This window comes from Mustela nivalis (assembly GCF_964662115.1).
Source record: "Mustela nivalis genome assembly, chromosome: 13".
NCBI classification, from domain to species: Eukaryota; Metazoa; Chordata; class Mammalia; order Carnivora; family Mustelidae; genus Mustela; species Mustela nivalis.
Genome location: NC_139032.1, coordinates 59,944,110 through 59,969,002, shown reverse-complemented (window position 1 = coordinate 59,969,002; position 24,893 = coordinate 59,944,110). Strand labels below are relative to the sequence as shown.

General features: G+C 50.9%; 2 protein-coding genes across 5 annotated transcripts; one reads left to right on the top strand and one right to left on the bottom strand.

Annotated features, from left to right (window-relative positions):
* The first annotated feature begins 191 nt into the window (after positions 1-191).
* On the top strand, positions 192-13,991 carry ZBTB5 (zinc finger and BTB domain containing 5). 4 transcript variants are annotated; one of them, XM_082694866.1, is made up of 3 exons: positions 712-782; positions 1,763-1,994; positions 9,544-13,991. In XM_082694866.1, the coding sequence occupies exon 3, from the start codon at positions 9,548-9,550 to the stop codon at positions 11,579-11,581; it is 2,034 nt and encodes a 677-aa protein (XP_082550992.1). In that variant the 5' UTR covers positions 712-782; positions 1,763-1,994; positions 9,544-9,547; the 3' UTR covers positions 11,582-13,991. The 4 variants fall into 4 exon arrangements, with proteins under 4 accessions (XP_082550991.1, XP_082550994.1, XP_082550993.1 ...); XM_082694865.1 differs by lacking the exons at positions 712-782; positions 1,763-1,994 and adding an exon at positions 192-607; XM_082694868.1 differs by lacking the exons at positions 712-782; positions 1,763-1,994 and adding an exon at positions 610-674.
* Positions 13,992-14,850: 859 nt separating this feature from the next.
* GRHPR (glyoxylate and hydroxypyruvate reductase) lies at positions 14,851-24,407 on the bottom strand. The gene is made up of 9 exons (XM_082694885.1): positions 24,242-24,407; positions 22,518-22,648; positions 21,462-21,534; positions 20,802-20,918; positions 19,457-19,545; positions 18,194-18,298; positions 17,373-17,508; positions 15,963-16,093; positions 14,851-15,184 (listed from the first exon to the last, which is right to left on the bottom strand). The coding sequence occupies exons 1-9, from the start codon at positions 24,322-24,324 to the stop codon at positions 15,063-15,065; spliced, it is 987 nt and encodes a 328-aa protein (XP_082551011.1). The 5' UTR covers positions 24,325-24,407; the 3' UTR covers positions 14,851-15,062.
* Positions 24,408-24,893: the final 486 nt, after the last annotated feature.

Here is a 24,893-nt window from a genome sequence, read left to right as displayed (position 1 = left end):
ACTGCGATTGGCACAATGAGGCGGAAAACCCGCTTACCTCAACCATAACGGCTCTCGATTGGCTGCAGCCCACGGTCTCTTTTCCACAGTCCAAACCTAGAGCCGCTTAGTGATAAATCCCGCCTTAAAAGGCGTTTGATAACAGTTTTACGTGTTGTAAGGAAAATGGTGATTGGTCACAGCGCTCACGGATTCGGTCGGTAGTAAACACAGCGAGCTCCTGGGGCCGTCGATTGGTCGGCGTTCCGGGGGGCTGAGTAAATTCCTCCGGATTCCGCGCGCCGGCTGGCTGCCCTTCTGCCCAGGCCCCGCCCCCGCCCCTTCTCATTGGCTGCAGCTCGGCCGGGGGCTGGAGGAATGGAGCGGAGTAGGCTCTTTCGCGGGCGTCACTTCCGTTTACTGTCGGCCGCCGCCGCGGTGTTCTCAGAGTGCGGCGGCGAACGGGCTGAAGGAGCTGAGGGACGAGAGGCGGGGTGGGCGGAAGGGGGAGGAAATCCCATCGCGGAGACGCCGGCCTGGACGTTCCCGCCTCCTCCGACTCTATCAGGCCGGATCGGAGAAGGGTCACCGCCTCCTCCAGCGAGCAGGGGGGCGGAGCCCGGCTCAGGTGAGGCGACCCTGTCAGCACCGGCGGCGGGGGAGCGCGCGGGCGCGCTCACGTGGAGACCGTTGAGGTCCGGGAGAGCTAGGCGGGCGGCGCGAGCCGGCTCGCTCCTAGGCGTCGGGACGCGCGCAGACGCGGACCGGTGACCCCCGCCTAACCTGCCGGTCTTTCTGAAGGGGTATTGTTACCCCTCGGAGCCGAGGGGCCAGGCGGGTGGGAGGCGGGTTCTTCTGCGCAGGCGTCCCCCAGGTCCCGACGCCAGGCTGTCTGCCGGGTGGGGCGGGGGCTCTTGCCCCCACGGAGACGCGGGCTGGCGGCGTTGGTTGCCGGGATGGGGTGGACAAGGCCCAGGACCTACATGCCGGCGGGTTAACAGAGGATCTGCCGCCCAGCGGGATGGGGTCGGGTGGCTTCGTTGCCCTCTTCTGGGTCTGTGAGCGTCGAGGTTTTCTTTCACCCGAGCGAGACCAAGGCGGTTTGGAATCGGGACCGGCGGTTGACCCTGCAGGGGTGGAGCCAGCCTTTTGGAATGCCCCAGCTTGTTATCTGAGAACTGAACTGTTTCTGGGCATTTATTGAATGTCCACTTTTTCCAGGCTTCGTGCTAGGAGCTGTGGGGGTTGGAGCGGTAAAAACAGCCGTTCCCCCTCTTCCCCTTGTTTGAAGGACAGATTTGGACGTAAATGTTAACATCGGGCAGTGAATTAAAGGGGAGGGGGGAGGGGTGAAGGTCAGTCTTTTGCCTTACAAAAACAAAAAAACAGGGAAAAAAAAGGTTGTTATAAAGTCAGTCTGCATTCTGCCCTGGTGGAGAGTATTGTAAGGAACTAAGTTCTCTATAGGAGACAAATCCTAAGTATTTATTCGGAGAAAAATGTTTACGGAAAAGAACAGTAAAGTCTTGATCAGTAAGGAATGTGCTTCGGTTCTGGTTAATTTGAATGAACAGAAGGAACCCTTCGCCTTCAAAATTGAAGACAAAACTTTTCCCCTAATACATTCATATACTTTTTGGTTGTAGTACGTAGAAGATACTGGGATCTTTAGAGGTTGAAGAGACTGCTATGCGTTAGTCATTGATGATTTGTTATTCTTGTGCAGACTCTTGAGCCCTAGATCACTAAAATAGGTGTGCTGGCCGCCTAGTTTGTCCTCCAGAGCTTGCTTTCATTTGCTAATCCTGCGATTTCCGAGAGGAGGGTGGTTAGCAGCAAGCTAAAAGAGCCGAGGTGGGGGAAGAGACCAGTTGCGCAGGAAAAAAAAAAAGTTTTTAGAGAATGGCTCCTAAACCAAGGGAAGGCCTGCTGCTATTGCTTTAACTCCAGCTGGAAATTCCAGCAAACTTGGGAAGACTGGCCTGGGCACCACTGCCAGCTTGGTGACCTGCCAGGTGAGACTAACTCGTTGGGGACCTGTTCTGGGCCTTTGTGTTTTGCTGAATAAATGAACCCAGACTTTTTAGAGTTCTGAAGTCTTGTTTTTGATGTGCTCCTTTTTGTTCTAAAAATTGTCAAAACGTAGTTAGCTGGGGATGCTGGCAAACTGTATTCTGGTTAATTGAGGTAGGTCTAGCAAAATTCTTAATGTGATAAGATTTGGAAGAAAAGCATCTAAAAATAGGTGTTTTCCTAAATTTAGAGATCAGTGCTCTCAAAAGAGACTTTGTTGAAATATTGTTACAAGAAGGTGAAGTCATTTTAAAAAATCACTTTGATAAAAAGATGCATCCGAATATTTTAATACTTAAAGTACTGAGCACTGAGGTACCTGGGTGGCTCGGATAAGTGCCCAACTTGATTTAGGCTCAGGTCATGATCTCAGACTAGGTGCAGTGAGATTGAGCCTGGGTGGGGTGGAGCCTGCTTAAGATTCTCTCTCTCCCTCTACCTTTCCCTCCCCTAAAAAAATAATAATAAAATTAAAAATATTTAAAAAAATAAAGTAGTTAGCATAAATTATATTGAATTGGAATTCTTCGGTGGGGGTGCAACTTAAAACTGTATTACGTAGAGTGAGATAAAGCTTGCTGTAGTGCCCACACAGTATCTTGAATTTTCCTGTTTCTCCTTGGAAAGGGAAAAAGAAAATTTAAGATATTGGGTCAGTGTTAGCTTTCAACTTGTATTTTTTAAATGTATATTTTTTGTGAACAAATACTTCTCTCCTCTGTCAGTTTTAAACATATTTCTCTTTTACTGTACTGAACATTTCTCAAATATGGACATTGAATAGTAGGAGCCAAATTTTGTTAGTGTAGCAGGTGGGCTGCAATGTAACACTACACTGCACCTTTTGTCTGAGTATGAAGTGAACTTCTCATATGCTAACAGACCAGCTGTTTCTGAGTGAACTGTGGCTCTTACAGTTGTTTTCATCATTTTCATCACTGAATAGTGGCTTTTCATCTCAAGGTCCAATTTGGGGGGGAGCCTTTCATTTGATTAGTTATACATATATATGCTAAAAGCTTTGATTTATCTTTCTGACAGCTCCAACAGATTAGGAATTGTGTTGGAGTACTGATTTTTTTGTACTGTAATAGGCATATTGTGCTGTACCCTGGAAGGAAGGCTCTATGCACGGCTCATATCAAGGAGCTGGGACTTGGGCTCCATCCATCTCTTTGAGGGTAGAGTATTTATGTAATTTACTTGCGATTTTTCTGCACAAGAGATTTGACACTTCTCTCCCATTTATTTTTGTAAGCAGTCTATATCAGTATGGATCTATGGATATTTATATGTTGGGGTATAATCCAATGCTATTTTATTTATCTTTTTGCTCACGTTGTTCCAGTTTTGGCCTTTGGGAGCGCTTCTTTTGGGTCCCATGTCCCTTTCAAATACTTCCATTTTCATGTTTGTTTGAAGCATCTCCTGAGTTTTTGACACTGTAAGATACTGCAGGCTTATCTTATATATTTTCAGCCCCAGTACTAGAATCAGCCATTTCTCCAAAGAGCACTAACTCCTTTTGTTAGAAAATTGTCTTTGAATCCAAGATCTGGACACCAGGATTTTCAGTGGTATTGATTTACATTTCTTTGAAAATCTCTTCCATGTCTAGGTTAATAGAAGACAGGTGGATTCTCTTACCTGCTTTTGTATTCAATTTGTTGTGATACAGTCTTGATTAAAGTATACCAAAAAACACCCAGAGTCACACAGATATGTACTTGGAAAAGGGAAGAGTATTTTAGTAGCTTTTTCAAATAACTCTGGATGTTTTGGTACTGTAACAGAGCTTAGCAAATGGTATTTTCTTAAGTGCTTGGTTAGTAGCAGTGTGTAATCTGAAACCATGTCAACAAACTTTTCATATTCTGTTACATTGAAATACATTCGTTTGTATCTTGCACTTTGAATTTTTTTAATCCATAACTTATTTTTTAACATCACACTTTATAACATTGGTCATTTGGAACATACTCATTCACTGGCTTATGCAGATCTTCCAAATGTTGATGCATTTATAATATAAAAAAAAAATCACCTTCTATTAATATCACCAGTGATCTCACTGGGTTTGAGCACTGGGAAACTGGGAAACTCTCAGTGACATAAATTTTCCAAAATTCCAATTTTTACCTGAAAGCTGAAATTTTATCATAGGCAACAAATACTATAATGTATTATTATATATATAATAAAATGTAAGTTGTTTTCCTTGAAATGACAAGCTCATTTCATTCCTCCTTAAAGAATGTCTGGCAAATACCCAAGTCTAAATGTCTAAATAACCATAATTTATCGTTCTTCTTCCAAGTTATAATGGTGCTCCATTAAAAAGGCAATTAGTTTAGCTTACAACTCAAACTGCACAAGGACTTTTCCCTGCATTGCATTTTAGTGTGCAGCGCAATTACTTCGCGTGTACTTTCCATTTCATCTCACATAATGTTAAAAAAGACACGTATTCGAGAACTGAAACAATACGAAGGGAAGGGGAGATTTGGTCCCCTGTAGCGTAAGCATTCTTGTAGAAGTGGCTATGGCCACACGCAGAGACAGCATTCTGGCCAGATTGTTCCTGCTGCGCAGTTCAAGCTCAGGTGTCCAGTCTTGCCATCAATTCTTTCAGCAGCTTACTGTTATGCTTAGGTTAGCTAGAAACTGTTGTTGCAACCAAGAACCCTGATTCTTATTGTGCTCAAGCCATCAAAAATGGAATTTAAACAAATTTTTTTTTACAAAAGTTACCTGAAAAGTGATGATAGTCTTCAGTTGAAAGTTATATGCCTCTTTGTTAACTTTTCCGACAACATGTGGTGATCGTTAATATCAGTTATGAGCATTCGCTATCCAATACCTGCCTTTCTAGCCTTACCTGCTCTCCAACCAGAACAGATGCGCTGCCTCCCCCACCTCAAACCTCTACCCACGTTTGCCTCCGTTTGGAATGTATTTTATAGCTCCTTTTATCCAAGTGCAAACTTGTACCCAGTTCTGTTGTCAGGGCCACCAAGAAGCTGGAAATAACGTCTGCCTTCTCTGAGCCACTGAGCACACTTCAACTTAGGTGGCACTTAGTGCTCTCCACTTGGTAATAGTTATTTGTAGGTGTCGTGTTTCCAGTAAGCACCCGTGACAGGACTATGCTATATCAGTCTCTGTTCCATAGCACTTAACCTTGAGCAAAGCAAGCACTTCCAAACATGGAATGAATGAATTTGTATACCAGTTACACAAGCATCTTCATGGGCTGCTGTGATCTCTAGAGTTGTGTAGCGCCTCCAGTACAGGGCTCCCAAGTTGCTGGGCTTTTCTCCTTTAGTGGGTCAGCTGTCGCCCTTTTTTTGCAGCTGTCAACGCGGAGCCGCCTCTTGCCCTCATTCTGGAATTGCTGTTGCTCATCTTTAATCAGTTAGGAAACTAGAAAAACTTGAATTTTTTTTGTTTCTAAGACAAAAGACTATGTAAACGCTTGAGGGGCTTTCCTATGAGGAACTCTTTATACGTAGACTTTGATCTTTATTTTGGATATTCAGAGACTTTCTGAGTTTTGGCTGATTTTAGAGTAGTTGGGACTCTCAGGAAAATGACTGTTGGGCAATATGGTGTTGTCGTTCATCATTATACAGTCCGTGCTCGTTCAGTAAATAATTTAATGAGCTGTGTATCAGACAATTTGCAGGGGGAGAAAGAAAATGCAATCCCTGCCCTCAAAAAGCTGTTTTAGTAGAAACAGCATTTGAGTTTGCACTAGGAATGTAAGTAGGGCACTAAAACATTTCCTTATTCAAACAGAATCATGAAGTTCTAGGTCAGCTAATCGTCAGGAATTTTGAACTGGAAAACAAGGTGGCAGAGCAGGGAGAGTTGGAGGGTAGGGGAGATGGTAAGGGATCGGGCTCTGGCTTGAGTTCATGCTTTTTAGTCCTTGATACAGTCCCTTTTCCCTAGACCTGATCTGTCCAGTTTCTGAGCCAGCCCTGACAGAGCGGCAACAGAGATGATAAAATGAGCCAATGCTGACAGATCGAGTTCTGGGGTTGACGCTGGCACCTATGTGCCCACCTAGTCCTGGCCATTCCCTACTTCCACTTAGTCAAATCAGAACAATGGGCAAACGTTCCAGGACTCCAGGACTTGGAGCTCTGTCAGAAATCCTAGACTGCTTGTCTGGGACCTTGCCTAGTTTTGCTCGCTTACACTTATTTTTGTTTATATCATCTCTAAAAGTGGAGGAAAAGTTCTTTTTGGTTATTCTTTTCTGCTAGGGTCTTATCTAGATTAGGGATATTGAATGTTAAGAATCCCTTAGACTGTTAAAGACACTTCCTGCAGGTGGCAACTTTGCAGGGCCTGCCTGGCATACAGGCAGCAAATCACTCGATACTTTATTATATAGATGGTATTTGAGTGTAGGTGTGCTTTTCCTTACCAAGTCAGTATATTATTGAAAAGCATGTGGATAAATCAATATATAAGTCAAATAGTTTAAAATGTGCTATTAATTGGTTTATTCTCCTCAAACACAAATGAACTTTTTTATTAGTCTAAGTAAAGCATTATTAGGAAAGTAAATCTATTGAGAAAACAGTCACCTCTTGATTATTCATGTTAATAAAATGAGAGTGGTATAAGTGTATTTTCTTAATTATATTTAGTTTGGAAATTACTAAAAATCTGTTCCTGCAGATAACAAATATTGTAGTGTATATTTGCTATGAGTCAGACATATACAAATTGGCAGATTACTTGCTGTATCTCTTCCAACTCTATAGACTCAGATTGTCACATTTTGAAATCTTTTAGAGAGAGACCTGAAGCTTTTTTCCTTGGCATGAAGGCTTCAGACAATAGCTCTTGGTAAAGCACATATTTTTCCAGCTCGAGCTCTTTTTTTTATGGCTTTTACACTGGACCTCTGAGTTGGCTACATATGCTTGGGAGTTTTGAATAACCATGATCTTGATTCACGATTCTCTTCCATCAGAGCTGAAAGTAACACATTTTATATCTCCCAAACTAACAGAATTTTTTTTTAAATACCCCTTCTAGATCCACAAAGGTTTTAAGATAGCCATGTTACTTAGGTTTTTCTGAAATTGTGTTAAACCTTATGTTTATCTTGACCAGGTTAAGATAAAAGGGGAATTCACTGGCTCATGAAATAGGAAGTCCTAGGGTGATGGCACTTACAGTCATGGCTGGATCCCAGGGTCTTGCTGTCATCAGGACATTGTTTTGGGGGTATTGCTTTCTTTTGTATTGGCTTCCTTTTTAGACAGGCAATAGTGGCCACCATCAGTGCTAGACTCACATCTATCTTGTAACTTGCAAGCTGGGTGAAGAGAGTCCCAGGGCAGATGCTAGTTGGCATGGCTGGGGTCACATACCCATCTCTAAAATAATCACCGGAGTCATGGGGCCAGATCTCCCTGGATTATTTGTTCACTCCTGAAACTCAGAGGTTCAGGGCAGTCTGGTCTGCACCACAAGCACTAAAAATGGGTGAGAAGTGATTTCCCCCAAAGACGTAGTAGGCTTACCGTCTCCCACCCACAAGAAAAAGTGTCCTTTGGAGGTAGTATTTAAAGTGTTTGCCTCTTTATCTGTGAGGAAGCATTAACAAGCTTCATGTTACTGTAGTCACTTGGTGCTGTGTAACAGCTCACTTCCATTCAGCGTTCCATGGCTTGAGACAAAAATCATTTTATTACTACCTTGAACAGTTCTAGGGGTTGCCTGGGCTCAGCTAGATGACTCTCTCTTAGGGTCTGTCATGGGGTTGAAGTCAGACTGTGACTGGGGCTGAAGTCACCTTGAAGGCACACTCCTGCCTGGGAGTGAGTGCCAGCTGTCACCTAGGCTTCAGCTAGGCTTCCTCGCGGCATGGGCGGCTGAGTTCCAAGAGCAAGCCAGAAAGAGCAGACAAAAGCTCTGTTGCCTTTTATGACCCAGCTCCCAAGTCAGTGGGAATGGAAGAAAAACACTGTAATTTCTGCCGTGGTCCTAGATTTGTCTGGCTTCAAGGCAAATGAACACGGACCCCACCTCTGGATGAGAGGAGTGCCAGTGTCACACTGCAAGAAAGCATGCTGATGGATGATCTTAGTATGGCCAGGCCTCTTGGAAAGTACAGTCTGCTTTACACATTGCCTTATTTCAAGCGACTAGTTTTTATAAAGAACATGAAACATGAATTAGGTGTGGGTTGTCCTTTATACTGACCAGATCACTTTGTTGCCTAGTGTCTCATGTAGGCTCTCTGTCTTTTTTCCTTTTCTGATAGCAGTCTCATTTCCCGTTTGTGAATTATCTCAACCCACTTTATGTATAATCATGTTAGGTGGATAAATGAGCATCTAGCCTGTCAATAGAGAAGAATAGAAAAACAGAAAAAACAAAACAAAACCCTCCTTCTTTGCTTCCTTAAAACAGTAGTGGGGATGCAGGTAGGTCCCTAAGCCCAGCACATAAGAGCTCTCCTAGAGCTTCCAATAGGTTGTTTCTTTATTAGATTTCCAGCCAGTCCTTCTGTCTTGGCCCTACCTTTAGTCTGCTTCCCCTGGCACCCCTGCAGCCAATTCCTGAGCCTTTGGGTGGGTAGGGGGCTTCTATGTAAGTCAGGTGGTTTTTCTCCACTGCCAGGTTTGCATTTAGCTCTCTGGGTATGCTGAGTCAGTTCGGACTCATTCCTTTACCTGGTCACCTGCTACCAAAATGCTACTGTTGCTCTTCCTTGTGGGATTGTATTTTTGAAAAAACAGCAAATCCAAAAACTTTAGTTTCCTTTTAATGAGGGCAAATGCATGTGTGCAATCTACCGTCCTCTGTAACTGGAAACCTTACCCACTAATACTGATCTGCCCCTCTCACTCTTAAGGTTGCTAGAAGACTGGAATTTCATGGAGGTTATTCACTGTCCTTAGGGAGTGCAGAATTGTGATTCACGTCCATAGGATAGCCATTTCACCACTTACACTTTGGTCTTTTCTAACATGGGTCCCTAAGTGTTAAAAGTCGGTCCTGCGAAGAGTGAAGGGGAGCCTATAAATAGCCAGTAGCTGATACCATGTGTCTTCTTGCTTCCGGGCTTGTTAGCTGAATTGGCATTTGTTCCTTCTTTGACAGGTTTTTAGTCTGTGTGCCATCATGAGAAATATCAAAAGCTTTAAAAGGTCCAAGCTTGGGCGCCTGGGTGGCTCAGTGGGTTAAGCCTCTGCCTTCGGCTCAGGTCATGATTTCAGGGTCCTGGGATCGAATCCCGCATCGGGCTCTCTGCTTGGCAGGGAGCCTGCTTCCTCCTCTCTCTCTCTGCCTGCCTCTCTGCCTGCTTGTGATCTCGCTCTGTCAAATAAATAAAATCTTTAAAAAAAAAAAAAAGGTCCAAGCTTGGCTGTCCACATCTCTTTTCATCACATCCTCTGTGCTCTGACTTTGGCTTCAGCATTTCTAAGGTCTTAATGCTTTCTTTCTTTGTTCTTTCTATAGGATCATGGATTTTCCTGGACACTTTGAACAGATCTTCCAGCAGCTGAACTACCAGAGACTTCACGGGCAGCTCTGTGATTGTGTCATTGTCGTGGGGAACAGACATTTTAAAGCCCACCGCTCGGTACTGGCGGCATGCAGCACGCATTTCCGAGCCCTCTTCTCAGTGGCAGAGGGAGATCAGACCATGAACATGATCCAGCTGGACAGCGAGGTAGTGACAGCGGAGGCCTTTGCCGCACTGATTGACATGATGTACACCTCCACGCTCATGCTGGGGGAGAGCAATGTTATGGATGTCTTATTGGCAGCCTCTCACCTGCATTTGAACTCTGTTGTTAAGGCATGTAAACATTACTTAACGACAAGGACGCTGCCCATGTCTCCCCCCAGCGAGCGCGTCCAGGAGCAGAGTGCCCGCATGCAGCGCTCCTTTATGCTGCAGCAGCTGGGGCTAAGCATCGTGAGCTCAGCCCTCAATTCCAGCCAGAGTGGCGAGGAGCAGCCGGCCCCCATGAGCTCCTCACTGCGCAGTAACCTGGACCAACGGACGCCCTTCCCCATGAGACGCCTTCATAAGCGCAAGCAGTCCGCAGAGGAGCGGGCCAGGCAGCGCCTCCGGCCTGCCATGGATGAGTCTTCCATTGCTGACGTCACGCCAGAGAATGGGCCATCGGGGGTTCACTCTCGGGAGGAGTTCTTTTCACCCGATTCCCTGAAAATTGTGGACAACCCTAAGGCTGACGGAATGGCCGACAACCAGGAAGACAGTGCCATCATGTTTGACCAGTCTTTTGGTGCTCAAGAAGACGCGCAGGTGCCCAGCCAGTCCGACAATACTGCTGGCAACATGGCCCAGTTGTCCATGGCCTCTCGTGCAACTCAGGTTGAAACTAGTTTTGAGCAGGAAGCTGCCGCCGAGAAAAGTGGTTTTCAATGTGAAAATCCCGAGGTTGGCCTTGGAGAGAAGGAGCACATGAGAGTGGTGGTTAAGTCTGAGCCCCTGAGCTCTCCTGAGCCTCAGGATGAAGTGAGCGATGTGACCTCCCAAGCAGAAGGCAGTGAATCCGTGGAAGTGGAAGGGGTTGTGGTCAGTGCCGAGAAGATAGACCTCAGCCCTGAAAGTAGTGATCGTAGTTTTTCAGATCCCCAGTCTAGCACGGACAGGGTAGGTGACATCCATATTTTGGAAGTCACAAATAACCTGGAGCATAAATCCACTTTCAGCATTTCAAATTTTCTTAACAAGAGCAGAGGGAGTAACTTTAGTGCAAGTCAGAACAATGATGATAATATCCCAAACACTACTAGTGACTGTAGGCTGGAGGGGGAGGCCCCTTATCTGTTGAGTCCAGAGGCTGGGCCTGCGGGCGGGCCCTCTTCGGCCCCTGGCTCTCACGTGGAGAACCCGTTCAGCGAGCCTGCAGACTCCCATTTCGTCAGGCCTATGCAAGAAGTGATGGGCCTGCCCTGTGTGCAGACCTCAGGCTACCAAGGAGGAGAACAGTTTGGGATGGACTTTTCCAGGTCTGGTTTGGGTCTCCACTCCTCCTTCTCCAGGGTCATGATGGGCTCCCCGAGAGGAGGAGCCAGTAACTTTCCATACTACCGACGCATAGCTCCCAAAATGCCAGTCGTAACGTCTGTCAGGAGCTCACAGATCCCAGAAAACTCAGCCAGTTCCCAGCTAATGATGAACGCGGCCACGTCCTCCTTTGAAAATGGCCATCCTTCGCAGCCTGGCCCTCCACAGTTGACCAGGGCATCCGCCGATGTCCTGTCTAAGTGCAAGAAGGCCTTGTCAGAGCACAACGTCTTGGTTGTAGAGGGCGCTCGCAAGTACGCCTGCAAAATCTGCTGCAAGACTTTTCTGACCCTGACGGATTGCAAGAAGCACATCCGAGTTCACACAGGGGAAAAGCCCTACGCCTGCCTCAAGTGCGGCAAGAGGTTCAGTCAGTCCAGCCACCTGTATAAACACTCAAAGACCACGTGTTTGCGCTGGCAGAGCAGCAACCTCCCCAGCACTTTGCTCTAACCCCCACCCCTCGATGTTGGGCCGGTGCCTGTTGTCCGACTGAAGCGGACGGCTCTTCTGGTTGGTGGTGAACGCCATCGGGTTTGAGGCTTCTGGCCCCCTGATGGCTCGTGCAAATTCCGGTGACTAGTAAGTGGAGAATTCACATGCGGGGCACTTGTGCCGCTGCTGCTTCTCGGAACGAGATGCAGGCTTTTGGAGGGACGTGATCCCTGAAACCGAGTTCTTCCTTAGGGCTGAGTAAAGCAGTCAGAAAGTAGTTTGTAATTCATGGCGTTAAAAGTGGCACATTTAAAAAATTAAAAATGGAAGTGCAAAAAAATTTTTTTAGCAATTTTTGTAAAACTCTGAAGCATTAAGTAACTTTCCTATATCCTCTGAAGGGAATATTATATACCTGTACAGCGATGCAGAACGCACTTACGTGTAACCAGTGGCGAGCTTGTGCCTGTCTGAAAGGAAGGCCCTTAAGGACATGCCTGTCCGCCACGAATGCTTTAAAGTGTATCATGAGCTAGGCCTAGGCCTCAGTACTGTATTTTTAATTTTTGTCTCCACTGCAGTCACAGGCACTGCACTTTGATGGTGCTGACACTGGGTCCAGAGCGAGCATTCTCTGGACTGTTAGGTGTACATACTTTTGAAAACACTACTGCTGGCTAGATGTTTTAATAGTTTTTCCTGGTTTTAAAAACACAGTTGTAAATTGAGTATGGACTGTAGGGAGTGGCAAGTAAGGTGTTGTTTCTGTATGTGCTGTTTTAGCGGTATTTTACCCAACTTGTATTACATATGTTACAGTTCCATGTTTGGAAGTCAGAGAAGAGCTAGTGTTTGTCTTTGTTCTAATAATGTGGAGTCCTGTTTTGTGGGATCTTTTCATGGTGCATTCACCCTTCACTGCGTCCAGGCTTTGGGGTCCCATCCAGCCTGACACATCTCTCCTGTGACAGGCCCGCTCTCTGCTTTGCTTCTCCGCGCTCCCTGCCCTACGTGGCATTCTTGTCCAGGCCTGCATTAACTGTTTCTATTGCAAACTAACCAAAAATGATGCTAATCTCTTTCCACCGTGGGTTTATCACTTTTATATACTGTAGTCTTAAAGTCTAGACCCTGAGCTTTTATCATTGTTGCCCCAACCTAAGACCGAGAATGTTTCAAATTGTTTAAAATCCAAATATAGTAGTGTTATTCCCAGATAAATATTTTCCAGACTTTATAAGAAAGTTTGGGAGCCCAGAGCATGGAAGTCACCGAGTAGCACCCGAGATGGAGGACACAGTTGGGCCGCTGCCCGGGGCCTCCGTGGGTTCTGCTGCCTCGCTTCTCAGGGCTGCCAGTGGCACCTGTGCAAAGCCCAGCCTGGGCTTGTGTGCATCCGGGGGTCTCTGGAGAGCTCACGGATTCCGCTTAATTCATGCAAACTTGAGTTCATGTTTTACACAGCTCTTTCAGAGACACCAAACCACTGTGCGTAATCAAAAGAAGTCCTTCGGTTCTTACTTAGAACTGTTTAGAAAGCAAAATAGGTGTAGCCCAAAACAATCAGCATGCGTTTTCTTCCCTTAATCTAGTGTGTGCATTTACACATCTGTGTGGATAAATCCACATTGTTCATAGTCAGGCTTAGCATCTCCTGTGAACGGATTCCCAGGGAGGAAAGCCAAAAAGGAAACTTCTGTGATTCCTCTCCTTTCCAGCAGACGTGGGAGAGACTGCTGGAGGATAACGGGATCACGTGTGAAATGCAGTTGTGCGTGCGGCTCTTGTTAGAGTCGTGTTCTGATTGGATGTGGGGGGGTTCCTTATCCACACCTATACTAGATGTGGGGACCAGTGTCTTATGGGAAGATTAACCTTGGGAGGCAGGTGGGTCAAAGTGGAACACAAGAGAGTCCCTGCCTGGGCCTGGGGAGAGGAGCCAGTGGCAGCGGGAAGAGCAGGGGTACTCTCCTTCCTTCCCTTCCATCTTGGCGGGGAGAGGCCAGGCGGCTGCGCCTCACCTCAGTGGTCCTGGCTTTCAGGACTGTCTCTGATACAGCGCCTGGAGCCCTGTCTCTCCACTGCTAGATGGATTCTGGAATCTCTCATCTACCTCTTAGTTGATCGGTCTCTACATGTGAGAAGCAAGCTTTTGGGCCAGTGTCCTCATACATGCTATAAAACTTAAAAATAATTCAGAGGTTCCCTGCAAAACCAGTCTCAGGGTTCCTGTGATCCATAGTTTCTACCTGAATTAGAACTGGTTTTGGGTACCTGAATTTTGATTGGTTAGCCTTAATTATAGCCTGGCATGGTCATTTCTGGTGGGCAAGTCACAAGGTTCTATCAGGGCACCCAAGTCAGTGGTGCTATGCTGGTCAAAATTCGAGATTTTGAAATAAAAAATTTGTCACATTCATGCCTCTAACTAACTACGTGTTTATTCTTTGCTTAGGTTATTAAGGTTGAAAGAAAAAAGGGAAGTATGGCTTTCTCCCCTAACTCTGCTTTGACCAGTACTTTTTAAAAAAAACCAAACCTCCTCCAAAACAGTCTTAATGGTGTCCATCACAATTATTGTCACTGCCCTCAATTCAGTCCCTCTGCTCTCCCTGCACTGTCTTTGGGCTGAAGCCACGGGTGTTCTCAGCACACCCAGTCCTCCTCTTGGACAGCCTGCTTCACCCTGCGCTTTCTGCTGCTCCCATACCTGCCTGCCAGGGTGAAAGCTCCATCTGCTGGCGGGGCTTGGCCATGGGGAGGAGCCGGAACCTGAATCCCTCGGCAGGAGCAGGGCTCTGGCCATGCAGGAGGCCTGGCCTCAGGAGGAGTAAAGCAGTAAGCCAGGTGGTGATCTGAACAAGGGCATCCACCTGGGGGCAGGGGCGGAGGGGATGGACAAAGAGAGCAAAGTGTGAAGGTGCTGAAATGGGTTTTAAATAAAAATTAAACTCACCTACTGCCAATTATTCTTGGCCAAAACAGTAAGAGTACTGTGACCTTACCTGGTTCTCTTGACCATGTATATTAATTGGATGGTCTAGATAGCAAGTGCCATGGTCACCACTGGGCCATGGTTGTCCCATCGCCGGTGAGGGACAAGTGAAGGAGTCGAGGAGGACATGAGGGGTAAGGTGGTTTGGACGGGTTCTGATAGCTCACATGCTGGCAGGGGTTGCGGGGGAGGGTTGGGGGCAGAGCAGAGCCCACACATCACCAGATGCCCTGATTTTAGAAAGGTAAGCAGATGCCCTTGTTAGCTTCTCCCAGTTACGGGCCCACACTGCCTCAGAGAATTATTTAATAGGATCACATACTTTTGGCTCAGATGTTTCCAACCACAAAAGCAGCAAGCCTGTGTATCAGCACCAGTCTTCCTTCTGCAGGATCAGAACAGATCAGACTTTTCCCTTGGCTCCCATCCTGTGGGTCCAGATCAAGCTTCCGCTGACAGACTCCAGGGACACAGTGGGCCTCCTGACCCTCAGCGGCTCCTGTCCTATAGCTTGAGCTCCCTGGGCATCGGCTCCCCTCGCAGGCCAGCCAGCAAGTTGTTAGCTGCCAACAAGGACATGGTATTTCGGGTTCCATAGGTGGCGCTACCAATGTGGGGCAGGATCACTGGAAAGGGGAGGAACAGAGGGAGGTAAGGGTGTTTCCAGAGTCTTAAAGTGGGCCCTGTTTTCCTGACCAGGGGTTGTCAGTGAGAATAAAGAGAACCTGCTTAGTGCTCTTTGATTTGGCCACTGTCCTTATGTGCTCCACTCCTATGGGGCTGAGGGTCAGGGGAATTATACAAGGACTTGGGGCTACTGAAACCCAGATACGAGTGAGGTCACTTGTCCCCAAAGAGCACCTTTCAAAAGCAGTATCCAGGGCACTGAGCTGAAGTGCTGGGCCTGCGGGGATGGGACGGTTTTCCCAGCTGTGGGCAACAGCCCAGACGTGAGCACCAATGTTCCTCCTTTCAGCCTGGTGAGGACGGTGGGGACAGCGGAATTTCCAAGGGCTACAATAATGGGGGCATTCCCCATGGACAGGCAGCTAAGGACCTCCATCCCAGAGTGTACACAAAAGACAGGGTCTGGCTCAGCCCCTATATGAGTCTGGAGATGGCACACTAGCTCCCTGGGGAGACAAAACTTAATATAAAGAGCTGTTAACCAGGTAGAGTAGCTGGGGAGGCTAAGAAGCATCCAAGTGTGATCCTCAGCCCCACAGCATCAGTGCTTAGGATGCCCCGCCCCGTGTCCGGTGTCACTAACAGCCTCAGTATCTCCCATCCGCCTGTGTCCCTGTGCTTGGTGCCGCTCACGGCAGCTCTGCACCCAGCACCTCCAGACCACCTCTAACTCCCTCGGGCCCGGGTGACTCCGCATCGGGAAATCACAGTTCTCACCGCAGTTCTTCAGGGTCAGGAGCGGATGGTCTGTGGGCAGCGGTTCCGGGGTCGTCACATCCAGCCCAGCAGCCGCAATCTGCCCGCTAGTCAAGGCCTCGTACAGGTCGTCCTGGTTCACCACTTCTCCCCTGGGAAGGACAGTGGTGCCTTGGCTGCCCCCAAGCTCCCTCCCCGCAGGCTGCCTCTACGGCAGAACCACCCACAGAATGGATTGCCCCACGGGACCAGGCACTGACTCTTAAAGCAGAAAGTCTGATAAGCTACTTCTTTACAGTAAGTCTGTACAGAAACACTGAGAAGCCCAGCCCTACCACTCGGTAGCTATGTGACCTTGGGCCAGGGTGTAACCTGCCTCTGTAAGACAGGGAGAATACACCCCACTCCTAGGCGTGCTGGGAGGATGAGAGCTTACTGACCCACTAGTGCTGGAACAGGGCCTCCGATCTGCATCAGTGTGGGTCCCTGTCCAGGGGTGTCTGCCTGAGAACGTGCAGGAACCATGGCATCGAGTTGTCCTACATCCGAGTCAGCAGCCCTCCCTCCTGTGACTGAGCCACTGAATTGTCACTAACGATTGGCTCAAGACTTCATGCTGCACCCAAAGTAATATTTGTGCAGTCAGCAACAATGCACAGGACCCCGCCCAGTCCTGGGTTCATGCAGGTGCTCTGCACACGGAGACTGAGACATGCTCAGTCAGCACGAGCCCTGCACCCCTGCATGTTTCACGCCCCCTCCAGGTCACCTCCTTTGTGGCTAGACATTCATAAATACAGGGGCCTCTGGAGTGACATGAGGGGGACCCCAAGAAATCCCTTCATTTGCCTTTACTTGCCTCCAAACTGACTTATGCAGGTTCAAAGGGCACTAACCAGGCTGTGTCTGGAGCGGCAGAAAGGGGAGGTCTGCCTCCGTAACATGCCCAGTGGCCTGAAGGCACCCTGGGGACACTGTGGTAAACCGAATTAAGTTGGGTTTGAGTCTATCTTTCCAGAAGCACCAAAGTTCAAGCTGTCACTAACTCAGGCCCAGACTTAGTGTATGGGTGGTTGGCCTCCAAAGGGCTGCTAAGATCGTTACACCCAACTCTTCGCAGTAGAGAACACAGACTGCCAGAGGTTGGCTGGTAACTCGTTGCTATCATGCCTCCACTCCCTGAACCAAGTCTGCCACGTGCTACTGCCGGACTGACAAGCCACACCTGCTCTGTGGCGACTCCTCCCAGCCCAGGGCACTCTCTGGTGGCCTTTACTGGACTTCTGAGCTGGGTCTGGCTGATGGGTCGGTTTAGAGAGGGGGAGGCTCCACCCAAGGTGTCACGGACAACCCACGGGGATCACGGCAGCAGGGACAGCCCCTCTCTATGCTTTCTCGGGGCCCCAGGGAGCTTGGGCGGCCGCAGTGAACCTGCTGATGTTGACAAACACGGCTGTGCTCTTCATCTGCTGGAAGAAGTCCTTGTTGCAGAGCCCCTTGGTTGCAGGGGTTAAGGAGCAGGCCACGATGATGAAATCAGACTCAGCAGCCAGCCTGGGGGTGGACACTGGGGAAGGGCAGGGCTCCATGATACGCCAAGTCCCAGGATGGAGACAGCAAAAGGATGGGAGACCAGACCCTCGCCTCCCCCTGCCAAACTCCCAAGATGCTTCCTGAAGGCCTTGCGTCCCCGCAAAACCTCTGATAACTATCCCTCCTGGTGGGCTCCTGGTATACTGCATCATTTATCCAGCCTTCTGGTCTTACAGATGGGGAAACTAAGGCCAGAGAGGGGCGGGAAGGCCCCAGTGTGCCAAGGGGGTGAGGAATGGCTAAAATCCCTCTGCTGCCCTCTGCTCACAACACTATGCCCCCTGACAGGGGGCTAGATCCATGGGACACAAGGCTGGGGAACAGTGCTCACCGGTTTATTAGAGAAACTGGGTGTCAAAGCTCCCAGCAATCCCTTATATCTGTCACCATCCCTGGTGCTCTCCCCAGGCAGGGACAGTGGTGACAAGGAACTCTGAGAGACAGGAAGCCTGGAGAGCCCTCAGGCACAGTGAGAACTCCCTGTGTGGCCTGGGTGTATCCCTGCGCTCTCTGACCCGGCCCCAGTTAGCTAGGTTAGCTAGTACCTGAGCGAATCATGGGCCCCAGCTACACCTGCCCAAGATGCTGCCACTACAGAAACAGACACCCCCCCTACTGGGCTCAGATGGGGCTCCTGCGAAAATAAAGGTTTTACTTACCAAACTCGGCCTGGAATTCTGCAGCTTCCTGAGGCCTGGGCTGGCGCCCCGTGTACAGGAATCTTTGGACGCCAAATGGCTTCAGGCGCCGAGCAATGGCCTGGCCTGGAGGCAAAGAGAGTCCTGGCTTGCCCCCAACCGCTCAGAGGGCAGGAGCAGAACTCAGCAGCTCCAAGGACAGAGAGTCCCTGGGGTGGTGGTGGTGGGGGGGTGTCCTTCCATCAGCACACTTCTGACTTTAACTGGTCCTGTCCCAGTGTAGCCAGCCCCCCAGAGGCCCATGCTGCCATTGGGGGGCCATGTGACAGCCCTTCAGAGCCCTGGAGACAGCACCAGAGCTCCTCTGTGGCTATGACTTGGCCCTGGGTACCATGAGAGCCATTTGCTAACCATCCCTGAGAACTGGACCTGGCACCCCAAGAGTAGTCTGACAAAGCAGTCCTCTCCCTCCTTCTGGACTGTTTGCTTTTATTAACACAGCCCAGGACTTCTTAGGACTTCTTCTTAGGACTTAGGACTTTCCAGTGGCATGCCAACTCACCCCAAAGCTTTTAAGACATTGTCACATGTCCTGCTCGAAAGACAGGCTTGGGTTGCTGGGTTTCCAAAATCAGAATGTGCCCCAAAGCTGGTGGGTTCCTCCAAGCAACTCTCCAGCGGGAGAGGCACTGCTAGCTGACCGGACTGTCCATCCTCTCCACCCTCACCCTCGCCTCTGGACCAGGAAGATGCCGGAGAACCACAGACAGCTGCCTGGCTGAGCTCAAGCCTTCAGGCCAGACTTCTCCAAGCAGGGACCCCTGGGAGAAAACTAGCTCTGGCCCGTCTGCAGAATCACAGGTAAGCTCTGCCCCCAGATCCTCTGGTTCCCAAGTTAAAGCTTTACAAGCAAAATGCCTTCAGGCAGGCTTGGGGGAGCTCGAGCCTTGAGGAAGCCCTCCTCAAGGCCCCAACCCAGCCATTACTGCTTTCCTCCATTCTGTATGGAGCTGTGACCATAAAGAATCCCGACTCAACATGCTTCCATCACCTAGCAAGTTCTTAAGGAACTCTTACTTTCATTTCTTTTATTTTTTGCTTTTGCCTGTGTTTTAGGAAGCGGGGTCTGTCCATTAGATGTCCCTACTGCATGCAAAGTGCACTGGGAACAGCCCAGGGTGGCCACTCTTTCCAAAGGATGGTCAACACCCAGACCCCGGGCACCAGAGACACAGGCGACACCAAGGTTGCTGGGGTGGGCCAGCGGGAAGTTGGGGGCCTCACCGATGCGCCCCAGCCCGATGATGCCCACGGTGCTCTGCGTGAGTCCATAGCCACACATCCACAGGGGTTTCCACGAGCTCCAGCCACCGCTGTGGGGAGAGGATGGGGGAGGTCAGAGCCCGGCCTCGGGCAAAGATGAAGGCTCTCTGTGAACACACAGACCCAGGATCCCCAGGCAGGGGCTGGGGCCCAAGAGGTAGAAGACTCTGCTCTCCAGCCCACAGGACAGCCCATAGCACGAGTTACACCACAGCCACTGAGTGCTGTGGATGAGCAGCTCTCGAATGACTCTTCCCTTAATGGCACTGGACGGCACAGCCTCTGAGGGCTGGGAGCGGCCTTTGAAGTTCTCATCCCATTTTGCAGATGGGGAAACTGAGACCAGCAAGGGTGGCCTCCCTGAGGTCACACCCAGCCAGGGCAGAGGTGGGAGCAGCAGGCTGTGAACTCAGGATCTGGGATTCCAAAACCAATATTCCCAGTGCCCCAGGGAAGCAACACAAAGTAAAGCCCCAGGCCCACCCCACGGCCCTGGGTGCACAGGAGGGGGACAGAGCTGCCTTAAGCCACCTCCGAGAAGGGTGCCGACTCCTGGGGCAGCAGGGTGAGCAGGATATGCTGCTCTCAGTGTCTGCCTCAGCCCCGGCCCCAGCCCGGGGCCTCAAACCCTGGTCCACAAGCCCCGAGGGCCTGCACTGGCCCATCTGCCCACCTCCCAGCAGCTGTAGTGCCTTCCCTAAGCCTGGATGCACAGACCCAAACCCCTGATCCGAAACCCTCAGGCCAGGCATTGCAATTTTCCGATTTCAGAAAGGTTTCCTGGTGCATATTGTCTGTTCTATCCCATACCCTCGGCAGCATCTAGGGTGCTGCCTGTTATCAAACACATGGGTTTACTGGTGGCAAAGCATGAACATTCACACAGAGGGAAAGAAATAAAGGCCTTCGATGGCCTCCTGTCATCTGGCCAGGTCTCGCTACCAAAGGATTTGTGAAACCACTGTCAGCTTTCCGAGCTGCTGGCATTGAGCGATGATGCCCACCGGCTACTTCTCAGGGGAAGCCTACACTCCATGCTCCTGCCCCTGCCCCTACTTCCTCCCCAACCGGACAAGACTGATCTGTCTCTCCCTATCCTTCTCCCTCATGATTTCCCCTCAAAGCCACCATTCACACACACGTGTCTTTAGCTCAGCTCTGCCCCTCATCAGTCTGGCTGGGTCTGTCCCTGCTCACTAGAAGAGGCCCCCCTGGGGACAGGGATCACATCCAGGCCAGGGGGACGCCAGGGCCTCAGGCACACAGCTGCCAAGCACAGCCAACTTTCCCATTGGGGTTCACTCACTTCTTCACCTCCTCCATGGCTTCTGGCAAGCGGCGACAGGTGGTGAGCAGCAGGGACATGGCAAGTTCTGCCGTGGTGTCTGTCAAGACATCTGGGGTGTAGCCCACACGGATGCCGCTACGAAGCAAAGATCTGGTGGCAACACAGGCCTCAGGCACCTTCACCAGTTTCTACCTCTGGGACCTCTCCATGCCGCCACTCTCCTCCCTCTTTGCACTGCCCACCGGGAAACTCCGAGCTGTAAAGGAGCACTCAGGAACTGACTGCCCTCCTTCTGGTTCGCTTATCTCCCGCCTGGCGCAGGACACAAAGATGAAAGATCAGGGCCCCAAGTCTGGGGCAAATTACTACTCACCCTTTCTGAATCTCCTCACTTAATAATAATACGAACCTTTCCTACTTCAAGGGGTTGTGGTCAAGATCAGCCACCAGGCTGAACGGGCAAGGGGGCTACCTGACAGATGTAGTTACCCACAGCGTCCGACCGTTCGCGGCCTGTCGTAACTGCCCTGTGCTCACGCAGACAGAGCGAACGGGCAGGCCCCTCACAGTCTCACTGGGGGGCGGAGGAGGGTACGAGCAAATGAATACTCAGTGCCCTTTCCCACTCTGGGGGCCGGCCCTCTCCCCTGACCCTTCCAGAGCGTAAGCTGCTTTTACCGCTTCTTGATTTCCTCCAAAGCCAAGTGGTCAACGCCGACAGACATGGTGCTGATGACTCTGAGATTGGATCCTGTGGTGCAGAGAGAGCATTGTTTGTATCTCTCCTCCTGGAGTCCAGCCCATACCCCCAGGGATATCACAGGGCCATCTGCTTATTTTTATTTTTTGAGAACAAGAGGAAAGGCTGACATCTCTGTTCCTGGGCTAGAATCCTAAGCAACCCTACCTGACAGACTCAACAATCCAACGTGACTCCTCTGTGGGCAGACTCTGCGGCTCAGGGAGCGGAGGTGGCCGGCCCCAGTCACAGGCTGCCGAGTGACAGAGCTGCGGTTCGCCTTGAGGCCTCAGACACTCAGACCTCCACGCTCACCCACGGGACTGTCCCTCAGTGAGCCTCCAGCCTCCTATGACCGCCCCCTGGGGCCTTGCTGTGGACACACTGAAGTGTCCACTGAGATTTGGCTGGGGGTGCGACCCTTACACACACTCTCCACAGGGCCGGGCGTGGAAAGCTCCAGGGCCAAGGCTGGGGCATGGACTGGCTCGGCATGGACTCACGCAGGCCCTCCCCATCCAGCAGCCTCGATGTCTGAGCCTTTCCTCCCAAGAGCTTTCTAGGGTGACATTTGCCCTGGCCCAGGGCTGGGCCCCATGGCTGGAGCTAACATTCTGGGTGTCTGCTGGTGCCTGACCCTAAGCTGGGCCCTCCTGCACGATACAAATGAGCCCAGAAGGGACGGGGACTTTCTCCAGGTCATAAAGCAAGGCTGGGGCAGGGCTGGATGAGGGCCTAGGGACTCACGCGCTCCCTCCACACCACAGTCTTTGCCCTCATAGCTCCCTCCAGGGCTTTGTGGCCAGGAGGGGAGCAATGCCTGTGCCACACGGAGCTGCACACACTTGCTTCCTCAGGACTAGTTTGGCAGTGAATGCCTTCGGAACTCAGACAGGTCCCTGCAGGGGTGTGTGAGGAGCCAGCTGTAGCGGACTGATATGCCCTATGGGGCCAAGATGCCCTCGGAACCCTCCCCAGCCCTGCCCAGCACATACCTGCAGCATCCAGAAGCCTCTTGTCCACTCGATCAGTGAGGAGGCAAAGCAGGCCATGGGCCCCCACCACACCTCGCTCCAGCTCCTTGGCGGGGATTGGCTCATCCGAATCCCAGTGCTCTACCTCACAGCTGAAGACACAAGAAAGATCACTCAGAAGCAGGGCAGCGCCACAGATGCCCCCAGACTTCCAGAGACCCCCTGGGACTACACTCCCTCTCAGAGTGAGAACCACTGCCTTCTGCTTGCTCCTGCCTCAGGACCCCTGGGTCAAGGTCAGGCACGGGCGGCCTCAGAACTGCCTCAAGAGGGTGGCTGTAAAGGGCTGTCACAGAGTGGAGGTCACCAAGGCCTGACAAGAGCCTGGACTAAAAGGAGAAAGTCATGGGGACAGCTCTCAGCTCAAAGCAAGGAAGAGCCTGATCTCCCTCACAGGAGGCCTCATGGCCAGTGGGGAGCCCCGGTTTGAGGTGGGCCATTCCTGCACCAGCTGAGGCTTGAATGTCCTGTCCTTGGGAGTCCATGCAACAGGAAAGTCTCCAACTTGCACCCTGCCAGGAAGGCCACTTCTGCCACAGTTCATGAGCCGTGGAGGTGCTTCCAGAGGAGCTGCCCAGCCTCCCAGTCCTTGCCATGTAAATCAGTGCAGCATCACATGTGGCAACACACAGGACGGCGGCTGGTGCCTCCCAGAGGCCCTTGCTGCAGCACCTGGCAGACCAAGCCTGGGCACAGGCCTCCATGCAGCCTCCTTCCCATGGGCACAGCACTCAATGCTACAGCTGCTTTCTGCCCTCTCCCTTCCTCCTCAGTGCCTGCAACTTGGCAGGCCGGCAGCAAAGGTTTTGTTACATTGAACAAAACAAACAAATCTCTTTGCATGGCCCTGGTTTCTGAGCCTGGGTTCTGCCTTCTCGCTGCCAGACACTGGCAGTGCAGACCTGGAGGACACAGTGCTTCCGCCCCGGTCAGACAGAGCTGAGTTTAAATCCCAACTCGGCCACACTGCAGCTGTGACTCTGGGCAAGGCACTTAACCTCTCCCAGTTTGCTCATCTGTAAAATGGGAATTATAGGACCAACTTCAGAGTGTTGCAAGGATTAAGCATTTATATCTATGAAGCACTTGAAAACCTAGCATATGATCTTCAGTTTAAGGGTCACAAGAAGCCCCTGCCAACTGTCCAAAGGGACCAGGCCAGTGACTGCGAAGGTCCCTGACCCTGCCAAAAGTGAGCTCTAGGGTAAAGGATTACAGTCTGGATCTTGCATCACCCTCCGCCTCCCCTCTCCCCATGCCTTTCCATTCACCCGCACTGCACTGCACGTGCCCAGGGAAGTTGCGGGCCCTGCAAAAAGTGCCCGCAAAAAGTTGTGTCACTGCAACAGGATTGGACAAGGCTAGGCCACAGAGAACTTTCTTTAAGCCTTCCCAAACTCCATAACCGTCCAGGCCAGGTACTTGGCAAGGCCGGCTAAGACGCAAGCGCAGGATCCGGCTCCCTCCGGTCCTTGCGCCGCCGGGCCCTCCCCACCAAAAATAAGTGGGGTGTAAGGATGCCGCCCCCAGCCCGCCCCGGGCCGCCTGAAGACGCTGAGTCACCCTGTGTGCGGGGTGCGGGCAGCCAGGGAGGGCTCGGGATCCGCAGTCCCTTCCCCGACACCACCCCCGACCCCGGGCCGGGCCCGGGGACTCGGCGTGCCGCGGGGGCGCGGGGCTCTTACTCTGCTGCCCGGGCGAGCGCCGCCCAGCCTTCGGGGGGGATCCTGCGGGTGACGAACACCTTCATGAGTCTCACTGGCCTCATCCACCTGGCAGCCGCGGGACACTGACCCGGAACGCTAGACGCAGGCGGGACGCCTCGGAAGACGGGGCGGGTCCTCGGAAGGGGCGGGGCTTGAGCTGGGCGAGCTGGGGAGGGAGAGGCAGCAGGGGCGGGGAGGGGTGAGGAGGGAGGTGAGTGGGGGGCGACAGAGAGGGGGAAAGGTTGAGGGGGCGTTGGAGGGCAGGCAGAGGGAGCCTGTTGGCCTCGAGGAGCGGAGGCTGTGTGTGTGCAGGGAGTGGCAGTGATAGTGTGACTCTATAGGGTGAACTGTGGAGCCCTAAGTGTGTGCCTCTTGATACTGTGTGTGCGTGATCAAGCCCTCATGGAACTGGGACTTGTTCTGGGGGGCCTTGGCCTCTGAGCACTCACTGCCACAGAAGCTCAGGGATTGGCAGGCGTGTCTGGAGTTGGAGTTGGGGTGGGTAAAGGGGCGTCCAGGAGAGTCCTGTGTGAATATGTGTGGACGTCTGTAGGGATGCCTGACGCTGTGGGAGCGTGTCTGTGTCTCGATTGGGGAGATGCAGTCAGGGACCACTCTAATTCCCAGGACC

Bases quoted from the DNA above. Each gene is read 5' to 3' on its own strand.
- ZBTB5 (XM_082694865.1), top strand. From the start codon at position 9,548: ATGGATTTTCCTGGACACTTTGAACAGATCTTCCAGCAGCTGAACTAC.
- GRHPR (XM_082694885.1), bottom strand. From the start codon at position 24,324: ATGAGGCCAGTGAGACTCATGAAGGTGTTCGTCACCCGCAGGATCCCC. The intron at 22,649-24,241 runs GTAAGAGCCCCG...TTGTGTCTTCAG, and splicing joins GCGCTCGCCCGGGCAGCAGA to CTGTGAGGTAGAGCACTGGG. The intron at 21,535-22,517 runs GTATGTGCTGGG...TCTGCACCACAG, and splicing joins GAGGCTTCTGGATGCTGCAG to GATCCAATCTCAGAGTCATC.